Here is a 14468-nt window from a genome sequence, read left to right as displayed (position 1 = left end):
AAGAAGTTGAAAATGCAACTCTTTTGCTTTTTATTTATGATTTCAGCTACGTATTATTTTAAGTTTAAAGATGATAGACTGTATAGTGGAAGCATGTAGGTATCCACTTTACCACAAGAACACAACAAAAACGTTGAAAGTGCATCAAAGAAAAAAAAAAAAGTCTCTCTAATACAAATAAAATGCACGACTATGGTCGCTCGTGCTCTTATGATAAAAGTAGCTCTAATTTTAACGTTTTTTATGAACAGAACTTAGGAATCATTATACATGATTTGATTTTATTTTAGCATATTTCTGTAATCTACTTTTGTTGTAAAGCAAATAAATACAAATGATCTGATCTGGATCATGATGAAAAAAAAAACGCCTAAAGCCTGGTACGCTGCTCGCGCTAAATTTTAGCTGAGATTAAATTCCCATACAAGTTATCGATAACTTGTATGGGAATTTTATCTCAGCTAAAATTTAGCGCGAGCAGCGTACCAGGCTTTAATGTAAAAAATATATACACCAAATCTGGGGTCGAACTACGGCATACGTACGTTAACGTATTGACGCTTTATGTCTCTTAGGGCCTTTACGAGATTATGGGCAGAATAGTCAAAAATTCTCTGAAATTCCTCGTCTCTTTACCTGTTGCTTCTTCCAATAAACAGATGCATAAAATACATATTAGACTGATTCAAAATTTTTTTTGTTCAAAGTACCGCCGCACAGAAGAGTATTCGCCCTCAAAATCCGGTCAAAAATATTTTTAATGTTTTTCTTATTAGAATTGACCAAAAAAATTATTTTATAACTTATAATGCATTAAAAAGTTACACTGAAAAATATTTTCGCAAATTTCTATTTTCCATAAATGATTTACATGGAAAAGATTGTGTTTTTGATTCTATCTTTTTAATGGCTCATCAAAAAGGTTAGATTTAATCATTTTCTTGTATAAAATTAAACGCTCTACAAAAAAGCTCTTAATAATTTTTTTGATAAACTGCCCCGTTTCGAAGTTATTCAACTTTAGAATATAAAATGTGATTTTTTCTTCATTTTTGTTCATTTTTTTGACCAAACTATTAGATTTTTCCAAAAATTTGGCAAACTTTTCGAATATTTGTATTCTTTGTTATTGTTTTGGTTTCACATATCCTTTTATATAACTCTCAAACCCATAATACTATCATATTAGATTTCTTCAATAAATTCGAATTATTCTTTTTTTCAACTAAATTAAATTAAATTAAATTAAATTATTTAATTATTTTAATTAATTTTTTGCTCCGTTTTTTTTTTTTTTAATTTTATAAATGCAATTTTGTAGAGCGTTCATTTTTATACACGAAAATGATTAAAACTAGCCATTTTGATGAATCATTGAAAAGTTATAAAATTTCAAACTCAAAAACACAATCTTTCCCATGTAAATCATATGGAAAATAGAAATTTGCTATGCGGCGGTACTTAATGTTAACATTAAGGGCTGAAACTTTTACAGTATTTTTTTTTTCGTCATTTCAAACAATATTTTCGGTAATGCTTTGAAAAAAAAATACAGTCTAATACATATACTAGAAATTTAATAAATAAACGTCTATACCTTTCTCCGAATATCTCCAACTCGAAAACGGTGGATAATTTGGCTTCAGTGTATGCGAGACTTTTAGAATTTTATATTAAAAATTTGGGGATTTTTAAACATGAAACATCCCCAGAGCACCTTTTAATTTGGTGTCTAAGATTTTTCAAGGGATATTATTGCAATACCATTAATCCCAATACCAGCAGTGTGTCACAAGTTATACCTATAGACTTTTGGTTTTGATTGTTAAAGAAAAAAACATAACAATATTGAAAAAAAAAAAATTGAAAATTTAAGAATAATGTCATTTATTTATATAAAAAATTTAGCGTTAGTGCTACTAGCGTTGAAAAATAAAAGCATTATAGAAATATTTTACAGATGGAGGTACAGTTATTAAATGGAATTCTTTAGTTTCAATATTATACTCAGCGATACGATTAATTGTATTTACAAACAAAATTTTACTTCCAATAATTGTGAATGTTTTCCCAACTATTTTATCTTCTTTTAAAATTCCCACCTCAGACCACGTATCGTTGGATAAATCAAAGCGTTTGAAAGTAAGATTTTTAAATGAAGTCCATTGAAGATTCTTTTGAAGTTCCCCGCCAATAATTGCATACAAAAAATTATCCACTGCTGCAGTACGAAATTCTCCTACAGTTTCATCGATTGGCAGGTCCTTAAATGTCCATTGATTGGCAGAGACATCATAACATTGCAAACAACCGTAATGAAAATCGAAAATGTACAGTATGCCATTATGGCCCACGATTTTATTTTTTCGGTTTGGTTTGATTGGCGGATTTAAATCAGTCCATTTATTTGTTGAGAAGTTAAAAATCTCCACTGAATTAATAAAAGTTACCTCATCAGATTTTTCAAAGCCTCCAAAGACACACAAATGTCCACTTAAATTGGCCAATTGACTTTCACATCTGGCAACACGCATGTTGGGCAAAGTACTCCACTTGTATGTTTTGAAATCCAAATATTCAACGCTTTTCTCTGTATCATTATTACTTTGCCCGCCAACTATAAAAAGCTTCTCATCGATTACAATTACAGAATACTTGAATCTTCGTGTTGAAATGGGAGTAAACCGTTTATCCATACACCATGTATTTAAAGTTTTATTGTAACTTCTTATTTCAGGTTCAAATTCTTCGTTAAAATGAATAACTGAAAATTTAAGAAAATCTTTCTCCAAATGATCTTCTATTTTTGGTTTGGAGGCTAAAGTAGCGACTTGGTCATCACTTGTGCGAGACTCGGGCACCAAGTGATACTCAAGCCAGGTGCAAATTAATTCCAAGATTTGATATTCCGCAGTTTTACAAACCATCTTTCTATTTTTGATGATAAACTTGGCCGAAAGTAGTTGATAGCGAACCATTGAGAGTAAGTCAAACAAAAGATGTCGTCGATCAACTTTCTCATATTCTATCCAATCAACCAAACTAAGGAACACTTGTTCCTCAAAGTCTCGATATGAGTTATTATTAAATAATAAATCCTTGAGTTCAATTTCATTCAAAACTAAGAACTCATTTCCCTTTGTTACTTTCTCAAAGTTTGCATAAATAAAGTTCAAAGTTTTTTCTTGAAGATCGGATAAACCGAGCTCCTTGGCCAAGTGTGACCAACACAAACAGTTGTCAATGTTGAGATTGTTTTCAAGAAACTCGCAACAACCTTTGACAAGGTTTGTCATTTTTAGCAAAACAGCACTTCGCAGAAGTGTCTCAATGCTTTCAAGCTTCAGATCAATCGATCCGGAATACATGTAATCAACTATCAATTTAAGAGTCGAACTTTCGACTTCCTTAATTTCTAATTCATTGATATTCGAAGTTTTAGGAAGACCACGAAATATTTCCAAAAAATACTCACTCAAAGCTGTGAGGACAATTTTGTGGACTTGGATCTTGGTGCGATCCTCTCCGGCTATGAGGAGAATATCGAATAATTCTTCTTTTTCATATAATTTTAGCAATTTTCTTAATAAATTGGAGGCATGTTGATCGTCTGTGAAAGTTGTTTTTTCGTTTTGTGATGCAGATGGGGAAGTATCCAAAGTTGACATGGTAAGTAGAACTTAAAAATGAAAAATGTTTAGTTTATTGATATAAAGCTAAACGCTTTGAAAAATATACTTATTATTTAACTATTGCTCAATTTAGAAAAAGAAAAGCCCGCAGAAGTACATCGATCGCCAAATCACAAATTTGTTTTGTTTACGTTTTTGCAAAACAAAGAAAAATTTCTTGCTAGAGATATACGATACAGCGCCTATAATTGCATTTACGGTGAAATATCGAAACCTTTCTTTCTGTATACAGGGTGCACCAGTCACTAGATGACAACCATTGGTTGTTGAGGTAATTCCTCGAAGATCTTTGGAAGATCGATTCTTTCATTTTCAGAATTGATTTAGAATCATTCTTTTTTCCATTAAACACGAGGACATGGAAAAGCGACATTTCTTTTACACAATACAAAAAATTTGAAAAATGTAAGAGGTAATTTTCTCGTCTCTGCTTGTTCTGTGTCAAGATTTATACTGGATTTACATACGTCCGCATTTCCAGATCTGCATTGAAAAGAGACACAGTATTTAAAAACCACAGATGTTGGATAGAGACAGTAGATGAAAATGCAGACATCTTCACAAATGCAGATTATAGGAAGATTATGGCGAAGACGAACATGTTCCATACAAATTATCGATAACTTGTATGGGTGTTTAATTAGTAGAAAAGGATAGGGACACATAGAGACCATACGTTAACGAACGTATACCGTAACCCAAATAACATTTCAGCTTTTGTAAAGGTATTACAGAAGCTATATTTCAGCTTCTTTTTAGCTTTAGTAAGGTTGTTGGGTATGCAAAAAGGAGAACGTTATACAGATTGACCCTTTATAAGAATGTACTTATAAGGTCTATAAGAAGATTAAACGAAGCTTTACCGCAGCTTTGAGATTTGACATAATTATAGCTTCGGAAGAGCTTGTATAGTTCTTTTATACATGTTTTATCGAAATTAAAAAAACAAAAAAGAATTTTCTTTTTTAATTGGTTTTGATTTGATTTTAAAAATCATGAATTTTGTCTTTTAATCTGAAATTATATACACCACTCCATTAGTTTTTGGTATATCAATTAATAATAATTTTAAAAGTATATAATTTTTATGCCACACCCAGGAATCGAACTTCCCGACAAACAATTTTGGTTCTATAAAGCTTTACAGATGCAAAAGTTGCTTCTGTAAAGCATTATAGAAGTAAAATTGCTAGTAGGGTTCGTATCTGCTTGGTGGTAGTCCAGCACTCTACCCAATCGGCCATCCTATAGTATATTCATTAATGAAATCAAAAACTTAACCAGTTCCAAAAGCAGAAATGACAAAAGTCAAAACAAAAAAATGTCCGAGCTTAATTATTCAATGTCGAAACCAAAAATCAAATACAAAACTTGGTAATTTTTGTTAAGCTTCTATAAAATCATTAACCAAACTAATCCAAAAAACAAGCTTTCTTCGGTTAAGTTTCTTAAACAGTATTTAAACAACTTATTAGAAGTTGTTAAACAAGTTCGAACTTCTATAAGCAATTAAATTCTGAAGCAAGCCCAACTAGCACAACAGCTTCTGTAAATTGAAATTTCACAGGATCTACTTTTATACAGCTTGTATTGAGCTTGCTTCCGAATTTGACTGCTTTTAGAAGTTCGGACTTGTTTAACAACTTTTAATAAGTTGTTTAAATACTCTTAAAGAAACTTAAACGAAGAAAGCTTGTGTTTCTTATAAGCCTGTTTAATGAATTTATAGAAGCTTTACAGAAATTACCAAGTTTTGTATTTGATTTTTGGTTTTGATATTAAATAATCTAGCTCAGACCCTTTTTGGTTTTGACATTGAATAATTTAGCTCGGACATTTTTTTGCTATTTGAACTGATAAAGTTTTTGATTTCATTAATGAATATACTAGGATGGCCGAGAGGGTGGAGTGGTGGACTATACCACCAAGCAGGTACGAAGTTCGATTCCTGGGTGTGGTAAAAAAATTATATACTTTTAAAATTATTAATCATAGATATAATAAAAACAATAGAATGTTATATATAATATCAGATCAAAAGATAAAATTCATGACTTAAAACCAGTTAAAAATAAATTCTTTTTTGTTTTTGTAGTTGTTTTTTTTTTTTTAATTTCGATAAGACATGTATTAAAGAGCTATACAAGCTCTTCCGAAGCTATCTGTCAAATCGCAAAGCTTCTGTAGGGCTTCGGTAAAGCTTCGTTTAAGATCCTTATAGAGGGTCAAACTTGTATAACGTTCTCCTTTTTCCATGCCCAACAACCTTACTAAAGTTTTAAAGAAGGTGAGATGTAGTTTTGTATATCTTAACCGAAGCTGAAATGTTAGTTGGGAGCTCAATACAAGTTGTATAAAAAGTAGTACCTGTGAGACTTCAATTTATAGAAGCTGTTTGTGTTAAGGCTTAACTACATACACTACTTTTTGGAAAAGTACAAAAGTGAAAATATTTTTTTCTGGCTAGCGCAATTGTTTTGTGAAAAAGAGTATACAAATTGTTTTTTAGACCAAAAAATAAGCTTTCTGCATCATTTGTTTTAATTTTCCAGCCCGAAAAACTATACTAAAATGCGTTTGAAAATTTTCACTTTTGTACTTTTTCACTTTTTTAGCCAATGTAGTTAACCCGATAAACAATTTTGGTTCTATAAAGCCTGGTACGCTGCTCGCGCTAAATTTTAGCTGAGAGAAAATTCCCATACAAGTTATCGATAACTTGTATGGGATCCATTTTATCTCGGCTAAAAATTTTCGATAATTTGTATGGGAGCTAAAATTTAGCGCAAGCAGCGTACCAGGCTTAAAGCTTTACAGATGCAATTGTTGCTTCTGTAAAGCATTATAGAAGCAAAATTGTTAGTAGGGAAGGCTTTAGATGGGAATTCGAACCCTGGCACGAAGATCGAGCTAAATTTTAACCGAGATAAAATTCCCATACAAGTTATCGATAATTTGTATGGGAGCTAAAATTTATCTCGAACTGCGTACCAGGCTTCACTGGAAAATTTAATAAAATTGAACAATTAATAGATTATTTAATTTTTTAATTTTATTTGGAGCAATAAGACTTAAGGCTTAACTGCATTCACCACTTTTTGAAAAAGTACAAAAGTGAAAATATTTTTTTTTCTCGCTAGCGGGATTTTTTTTGTAAAAAAGAGTTAACAAATTAATTTTTGGACGGAAAAATAAACATTCTGCATCATTTATTTTAATTTTCTAACCCGAAAAACTTGTACTTTTTCACTTTTTGAGCCAATGTTGTTAAGGCTTTAAGCAAGCTTAAGTTTTCTGCATCATTATTTTTAATTTTGTCGTCGGAAAAACTGTCACAAAATGAGTTTGAAAGTTTTCACTTTTTGACTTTAGCCTGGTACGCTGTTCGATCCAAATTTTAGCCGAGATAAAATTCCCATACAAGTTATCGATAATTTGTATGAGATCCATTTTAGCTCGGCTAAAATTTTTCGATACCATGTTTTTGCCATAAGTGACCGTTGTAGTTATACCATAGAGCACTGACTGTGGGACACCCTGTTTAGTCTAAGGTTTCGATATTTGGCAATTAGTGGAATTATGGGCGCTGTATCATTAGAAAGAAAATTTCCTTTGTTTATGTAAACAACAATTTGATTTTTGTAAATTGGCGATCTATGCACTTTTGCAGGCTTTTCTTTTTCTAAATTGAGAACAAAATATTTAGTTTTATATCACAAAACTAAAATTTTTTCTTTTTATTAAGTTCTTTAGTTCTACTTACCATTGCCATGTCAACATTGGAAGCTTCCCCGTCTGCATCGCAAAACGAAAAAACAACTTTCACAGATGATCAACATGCCTCCAATTTGTTAAGAAAATTGTTAAAATTATATGAAAAAGAAGAATTATTTGACTTTCTTCTGATAGCCGGAGAAGATCGCATCAAGATCCAAGTCCACAAAATTGTGCTCACAGCTTTGAGTGAGTATTTTTTGGAAATATTTCGTGGTCTTCCAAAAACTTCGAAGATCAATGAATTAGAAATAAAAGAAGTCGAAGGTTCGACTCTTAAATTGATAATTGATTACATGTATTCCGGATCGATTGATCTGAAGCTTGAAAACATTGAGTCACTTCTGCTAAGTGTTGTTTTGCTAAAAAATGACAAACCTGGTCAAAGGTTGTTGCGAGTTTCTTGAAAACAATCTCAACATTGACAACTGTTTGCGTTGGTCGAACTTCGCCAAAGAGCTCAGTTTATCCGATCTTCAAGAAAAAACCTTGAAATTTATCTATGCAAACTTTGAGGAAGTAACAAAGGGACCTGAGTTCTTAGTTTTGAATGAAATTGAACTCAAAGATTTATTATTTTATAATAACTCATATCGAGACTTGGAGGAACAAGTGTTCCTTAGTTTGGTTGATTGGATCGAATATGAGAAAGTTGATCGGAGACATCTTTTGTTTGACTTACTCTCAATGGTTCGCTATCAATTGCTTACTGCCAAGTTTATCATCAAAAATAGAAAGTTGGTCTGTAAATCTGCTGAATATAAAATCTTGGAATTAATTTGCACATGGCTTGAGTATCACTTGTGTCCGGAGTCTCGCACAAATGATGACCAAATATCCACCTTGGCTTCCCATCCAAAAATGGAAGTTAATTTGCGGAAAAGTGTTCCTAACTTTTCAGTCGTTCATTTAAATGAAGAATATGAAGCAGAAATACGAACTTACAATCAAATATTAAAAACTTGGTCGTTGGACAAGCGGTTTACTTCTCCTTTATCAACGGCAAAATTCAACTATTCCTTGATTACGATTGATGAAAAGTTATACGTTGTTGGCGGGGAGTCATTTGGTACACAAAAAAGCGTTGAGTGCTTAGATTTCAAAACATTCAAGTGGAGTAGTCTTCCCCACATGCGTGTTGCCCGATGTGAAAGTCAATTGGCCAATTTAAAAGGACATTTATGTGTCTTTGGTGGTTATGAGAAATCTGACGAAGAAACTTTTATTAATTCAGTGGAAATTTTTAACTTCTCAACAATGAAATGGACAGATTTGCATCCTCCAATCAAACCAAACCAAAAAAATAAGATCGTTGGTCATAATGGGATATTGTACATTTTCGATTTTCATTACGGCTGTTTGCAATGTTATGATGTATCTGCCAATCAATGGACTTTGAAGAACCTTCCAATCGATGAAAGTGTAGGAGAATTCCGTATTGCAGCAGTGGATAATTTTTTGTATGCAATTATTGGTGGAGAATTTAAAAAAGGAGCTCAATGGGTCTCATTTCAAAATCTCACTGCCAAACGCTTTGATTTATCCAACGGTACTTGGACTGAGGTGTGCAGTTTAAGAGTAAAAGATGGTGGTTTTGGGGGAACAGTCACAATTGTTGGAAGTAATATTTTATTTGTAAGCGGAAATAATTATATATCCCTGTTTAGTCTTGAAACTAAGAAAATCATTGACATAGAGACATCTGTAGAATATTACTGCAATGCCCATATTTTTCAATCAGAATAAAGTAAAAGATTATGAAGTTTAAAGTGCCACTCTTTATTTTCATTTATAATTTCAGCTACATGTTTTTCAAGTTTTTATAAAGATGATGGACTTTATAGTGGCAGCATCCATCCACTTTACCAAAAAAACACACAGGAGTCTCAACAAGAACGTTGAAAGTGCACCAGAGTAGAGAAAAAAAGTCTCTAATACAATTAAGAAAAAAAAGCACACTGAAAAGCTTTTTCAAGTGGTTGTTGCCTGCTCAAGTATCGTCACTAGGGTGGGTCCTTAGGAAAAACAAATTAAGGACGCCCCCTAGATTGGTTCCAAATCTGGAAAAAAAATGCCCTAATTTTTTACAAATTTGTATTCCTATCTCTTGCTGACCCTATTTCATTAAGAAGTTTATACGTATGAATGATCCAAACAACTGCCATTTACCCAACACTGGACACAGAACATCGCTCCTGCTCTAGTAAATTCTTATCAAAATAGGGGCAGGAAGGGTTAGAGATAAAAATATGAACAAAGTAGGGTATTTTTTTCCTGATTTGGAACCAATTTAAGGTGTGTCACGCAATAAGGACCACCCTAATCGTCACATACAAAAAAAAACAACATTTTCATTTCTATTCCAAGCGCATTTTAATTTTATTTAAAATTTAACATTGTTAACAGTTCAATCTGAGGTTTTTCTATATATAATTGTCCCATGTTCTTCGTTTTCTCTTCTTCTCCGACCAAAAAGAAAGAACATCACTCTTTTCTAAATAATTATTATAATTCCTACAATTTTATATGGCGCGTCATTTTTATAATATTCTTTTTCCTAAAAATATAGTATATTACTTTACTACTCTACTTTTCTACTTTGATGGTCTGGCGCACCTACTAAAACCGACGCCCCCATGGAAGCTTCACATTTCTCTAAAACCTTTATCAACTCATCCAATTTATTAGTATTCATTTGAAAATGTACCAAACTTTTATCCCCGCCAGGTTCCAAACAATTCAATGTGACTGTCGTCAATTGACGACGTCTTGTTAGCAAACTACTATCACCCATAACAAATCTTACATCCCAATCGAATGATTCAACCAGCTTGTCTTGTCTAGAATTGTGTTGTCGCAAAAGGAATTCAACAATTTCCGGTTGACGGGTTTTGAAGACTTCAACAATTGACTGCTGCAAATCGGGATTCATGTGAGCGAAATTGGATAGCAATTCAGTCTCGGTAATTGCTTTGAGGCAGTAGCATTTGTAGGCGTAAGCGATTGTCTGTAAGGCCGAATGGAAGTCATCAGGATCGGAGAAACCATACTTGTGGGAGGATTTGTTTATGGTGGATATGTCATCGCAGTTTCCGATGAGATAATCGATGGATAGATGAAGAATCTGTTAAAATTTGTTTTATGTGTGTGTGTTGGATATTAGTAGATTTTAAACTTACTTCAATAAGGATTTCCTTGTTATCAATGTTTAGTAAAAATTCGTGCATAATTTTTGTTTCTTTTTTGTTCTAAATGGAAATGTGGGTAAACAAAATTATAATATAGCGAAATGCAATTTTCTGCTTGACAGCTCAAAGTTATCAACAAAAAAAATATTTGACAGCTGCAAAATCATATGATGTGTGGATGACATGTGTGGAAGGTGAAGTGGTGATGTGGATTGTAAATTTTTTGACGTTTGGGCGACATCTAGGAACTCGAAATAAAACTAGTTGTTATGTTTTAGCGGTTTAATTTGAATTTCAATTTCGAACGTTTTTTAGGTTGGCGGTTGGTATCGAAGAAGGTTAACGGTATCAGGAGATACGAATGTTTGGTGGTTAATTTTGAATGAAAAATATTACTAAGCCCAGCATTTTGAAGGAAATTTAATCTTCTTTCTTTTATTACAGCAATGTTAATGCAAATCTCGGCCCAAATAAAAGACACAACCAAAAAAGTAAAAATACTCAAAAAATCGAATTTTTTGATTTTTTTTGTTTTTTTTTTTTTACTGTTTTGGTATGGAAATTTTTTTTATCAATATTCAAAGAATATTATTCTGATAGGAAATTTAATTCTCTACAAAAAGTTTTAGATGCAATACATCAAAATTTTGCTTTTTTTACGAGATACCTAATTATATTGAAAAAAACAAAAATGGGGCTTTTGCACCTCTATTTTAAATTTCCATCCTCTCATTTAATAGCACTCCGCGGTTTTATCTTCTTTTATAACCCATTGAACGATTCCTGCAATTAAAACCCGTGAACGTCTTAGTTCCTTTCTGAAAGACATAATCAATGTCTTATCCAATTTTCTATCAGAATATTTTACATTTCTTATAAAATTAAATAATATCCACGATAGAGGGTCAAACGAAGACCCCTCTCCCAAAGGAAAAAAAAATTGTACTGAACTCCTCTACAAAAACCCGTTATCAAATCCTGGCGCCCAACTTATCCTACTACGTGCCAAAACAATATTTTTGTTCCATATACCTGAAAGTTCGAATTTCTGTATCTGGGTTGAAATCGTAAATTTTTTTTTCTAAACCGATTTTAAACACATTTTCATAAAAAATACCTCGTTTGATTTAGAAATAAATATTATTTTAGAATACATTTTTAAAACAGTATGTTGTGAAAATATATACTTTAATTTGATGTCGAAGTTGGGTAAATGACGAAAAAAAAAATGGAATTTTTGAACTTTGACAGCTTATAAATACTAGGTGGTTTAACCGAGTTACATGTTTTATACATTGTTGAAAAGGTATGTTTATCTCCTATCAGAAACTGTAAAAATCAAAAATGGGTAAAAATTTGACGAAGCTAGAATTTTTTCAATGGGTGAAGGTCCAAAAAACCGTTTTTTGTCCCTAACTCTAGATTTTGGGGTGTTAGGGACTTTTTGAATACCGTTTCGTAATCAGTGCGACTAGCTCTACAAAACGTGATAGGTCTCCGACCGCGTATATTTTAAAACTTCATTTTTGTAACACCGTGTAATTTGTTCTTCAATTTATAAAAACGATTGGTAAAAAACGATTCTAAATAAGGTATCGTTGGTAAGAATGTTTGAAAAAAGGAAGACCTTTTTTTTAAACTAACACACGAAATTTGTTCATAAAGATCATCTGTACAAAATTAGATCAAAAACCGTCCCTGTCCACAAGGATAATTGTGTAAAGATATGGTTTATCTCATTTTGACTTTAGATAAACAAACATTATAACATTATAATAACATATAACATACAAAATTAAGGTATTCTACGAATGCGGCGTTATTTACAGAATACGTGGAAGAGATAGTAGCATTGAATAATTACAAATAGAAGTGGACACCCAGGGAAACTTCCGCTGTAAAGTAATTGTCGCTTGTATCGTGTATTGAATTAAAAAAGCAAATCCAACAATCCAAAAGCAAAGCCAACAATCCAAAAGCAAATCCAGCAACCCAAAATCAAATCCTAAACAGCTTATACATATAGATAAAAGTTTTCCCATTACAAAAAGTGGAGATAGCCTAGAGGATAAGGTGAATGTCTGATAAGTTTACCTGCCTAGGTTCGAATCTGACGGGAAATTGAGATTGTTTTTTTTTTGTTTTTACATTACTAGAATAAAAATTAATTAAATTTCTCAAAAAAAATCTCCGCAAAAACAAAAAAAAACAATTTCAAATTTTACCGGTATTCGAACCTAGGCCAGTAGGAGCAAAAGGCATCGTCCTTGTTCTCTAGACTAATAAGACTTTTCAAAATACGAAAACTTATATCAATATAAGCTCTTTGAAATGTATAATAATAAATTATTAATTTTTTTATGAAGGTTTAAAAAAATTATTAGTTAAGACTCAACTCGAAAATACAAAATAGTTGAGGCGCAAACATGTAGTTCATCTATCTTCCGGTACTCTTATAGTTCCTTTCTGAAAGAGTAATCTGCGGTGTCACTTCTATTTGTAATTATTCAATGATAGTAGGTAGGTAGGTACTGGTGCATGTTTTTCTTAAATAAGATTTAAATTTCTCGAATGGCTTAACAGTACTATTCTAATTGGATATCAATGAAGATTCACTAACTTATTGGTTAAAGAATAATTCACGCTGACTGTCGCGTGTCGGAAAGACAAACATTAATGCATTTTGTACTCTTGTACATGTATGGTGAAACTCAATCTTGTTTAAAAAAGTAAAATCAATTCAATAATCTATATTTGAGGGTATGAAAACAATAGTTGCGTAACCCACTTTTTTTCAAAAATGGGTCTCTTAATATAGGTATCTATTTTAATACAAAAAATAGATTAAATACACTCAAAACTAGATGGCACTCAAAAAGTGTTGTTTTAAAAAACCCTGTATCTTAAATCTCTCATAGCTCAAACCTGAATATTATTGCTTACACCACAATTGTTCTCATAGCCTCATTTATACGATGCTTTTCAAATTGAATTTATGCATTTGTTTTGAAATTTATCAATATACAAAACACATATCCCTTACCCAGTGGCGTATCGAGGGGGGGGCTCAGGGGGCTCAAGCCCCCCCCAAGCCTTCCAGATCATGTTATTTTTTACCTAATTTCATTGTAATATATATGCTTGACTGAAACTTGTTCGTAAATCTTATAGATTTAGAGGCAGCTCAGATGCTCGAGCCCCCTCCAAATTCTGAAACGGCTATTTGTGTTTGTTTGAGTAAGAGCCTTAGCTGTAGCTGGGGGTTCGGTGGTTTTTTTTCGGGTTTAAGTCCAATTCGAAATTCTTCAGATCACTTTTTAGTATAATACGTACGTCGAATAACATCAGCGTTTAGCTTTGCAAAAGTTCTTATGCAATCTCAATAAACACTTTTTTCAAAAATTATATACTTCTAAAAGCTATTGGAAATAGAAATATTTGATATCTCAAAATCTTAGTGGTCATCATATGTAACTAATAGTTTCTTTCAGCAAATGCCAGTTTGGACTTCGAATTCGGATTAAAAAAGCAACATATTACGAAAAAATATATATTTCGAATTAAACATCTAAAATAATTTAATGGAAAATTAGTTTCTAGACTTTCACTTTCTGCATTTTTCACTCATTTAAATTTTCTGATCGAATTCAATTCACATTATTTCTGTTTGTAAATTTGGTGCCTTTTTCAATGAATCTATAATTTTTGGACAAAATATTATCATAACTTATTTGTGTCTCCTTATTTTTTCTTTTGAATTCTTCTTTTTTTCCATTAAAATTGCCGATAAAATGGCATCCAGCAGTAATAATTT

At 31.9% G+C, this 14468-nt stretch overlaps 3 protein-coding genes across 3 annotated transcripts; 1 reads left to right on the top strand and 2 right to left on the bottom strand.

Annotated features, from left to right (window-relative positions):
- Positions 1-1919: 1919 nt before the first annotated feature.
- Positions 1920-3812, bottom strand: LOC129915590 (kelch-like protein 5). The gene is made up of 2 exons (XM_055995240.1): positions 3739-3812; positions 1920-3679 (listed from the first exon to the last, which is right to left on the bottom strand). Exon 2 carries the CDS (start codon positions 3666-3668, stop codon positions 1920-1922), a length of 1749 nt encoding a protein of 582 aa, XP_055851215.1. The 5' UTR covers positions 3669-3679; positions 3739-3812.
- A 4023-nt stretch (positions 3813-7835) lies between these two features.
- Positions 7836-9212, top strand: LOC129915516 (kelch-like protein 5). The gene has a single exon (XM_055995126.1). It carries the CDS (start codon positions 7836-7838, stop codon positions 9210-9212), a length of 1377 nt encoding a protein of 458 aa, XP_055851101.1.
- A 714-nt stretch (positions 9213-9926) lies between these two features.
- LOC129905359 (uncharacterized) lies at positions 9927-10799 on the bottom strand. Its single transcript, XM_055980829.1, has 2 exons — positions 10646-10799; positions 9927-10590 (listed from the first exon to the last, which is right to left on the bottom strand). Exons 1-2 carry the CDS (start codon positions 10691-10693, stop codon positions 10048-10050), a joined length of 591 nt encoding a protein of 196 aa, XP_055836804.1. The 5' UTR covers positions 10694-10799; the 3' UTR covers positions 9927-10047.
- Positions 10800-14468: the final 3669 nt, after the last annotated feature.

This window comes from Episyrphus balteatus, chromosome 1, assembly GCF_945859705.1.
Source record: "Episyrphus balteatus chromosome 1, idEpiBalt1.1, whole genome shotgun sequence".
Lineage (NCBI taxonomy): Eukaryota > Metazoa > Arthropoda > Insecta > Diptera > Syrphidae > Episyrphus > Episyrphus balteatus.
This window is presented reverse-complemented; position numbering and strand designations above follow the sequence as displayed.

Excerpts from the sequence above, each read along its gene's own strand:
- LOC129905359 (XM_055980829.1), bottom strand. The coding sequence starts at position 10,693 with ATGCACGAATTTTTACTAAACATTGATAACAAGGAAATCCTTATTGAA. Across the intron at positions 10,591-10,645 it reads ACAAGGAAATCCTTATTGAA|ATTCTTCATCTATCCATCGA; the intron begins GTAAGTTTAAAA and ends AAATTTTAACAG.
- LOC129915590 (XM_055995240.1), bottom strand. The coding sequence starts at position 3,668 with ATGTCAACTTTGGATACTTCCCCATCTGCATCACAAAACGAAAAAACA.
- LOC129915516 (XM_055995126.1), top strand. The coding sequence starts at position 7,836 with ATGACAAACCTGGTCAAAGGTTGTTGCGAGTTTCTTGAAAACAATCTC.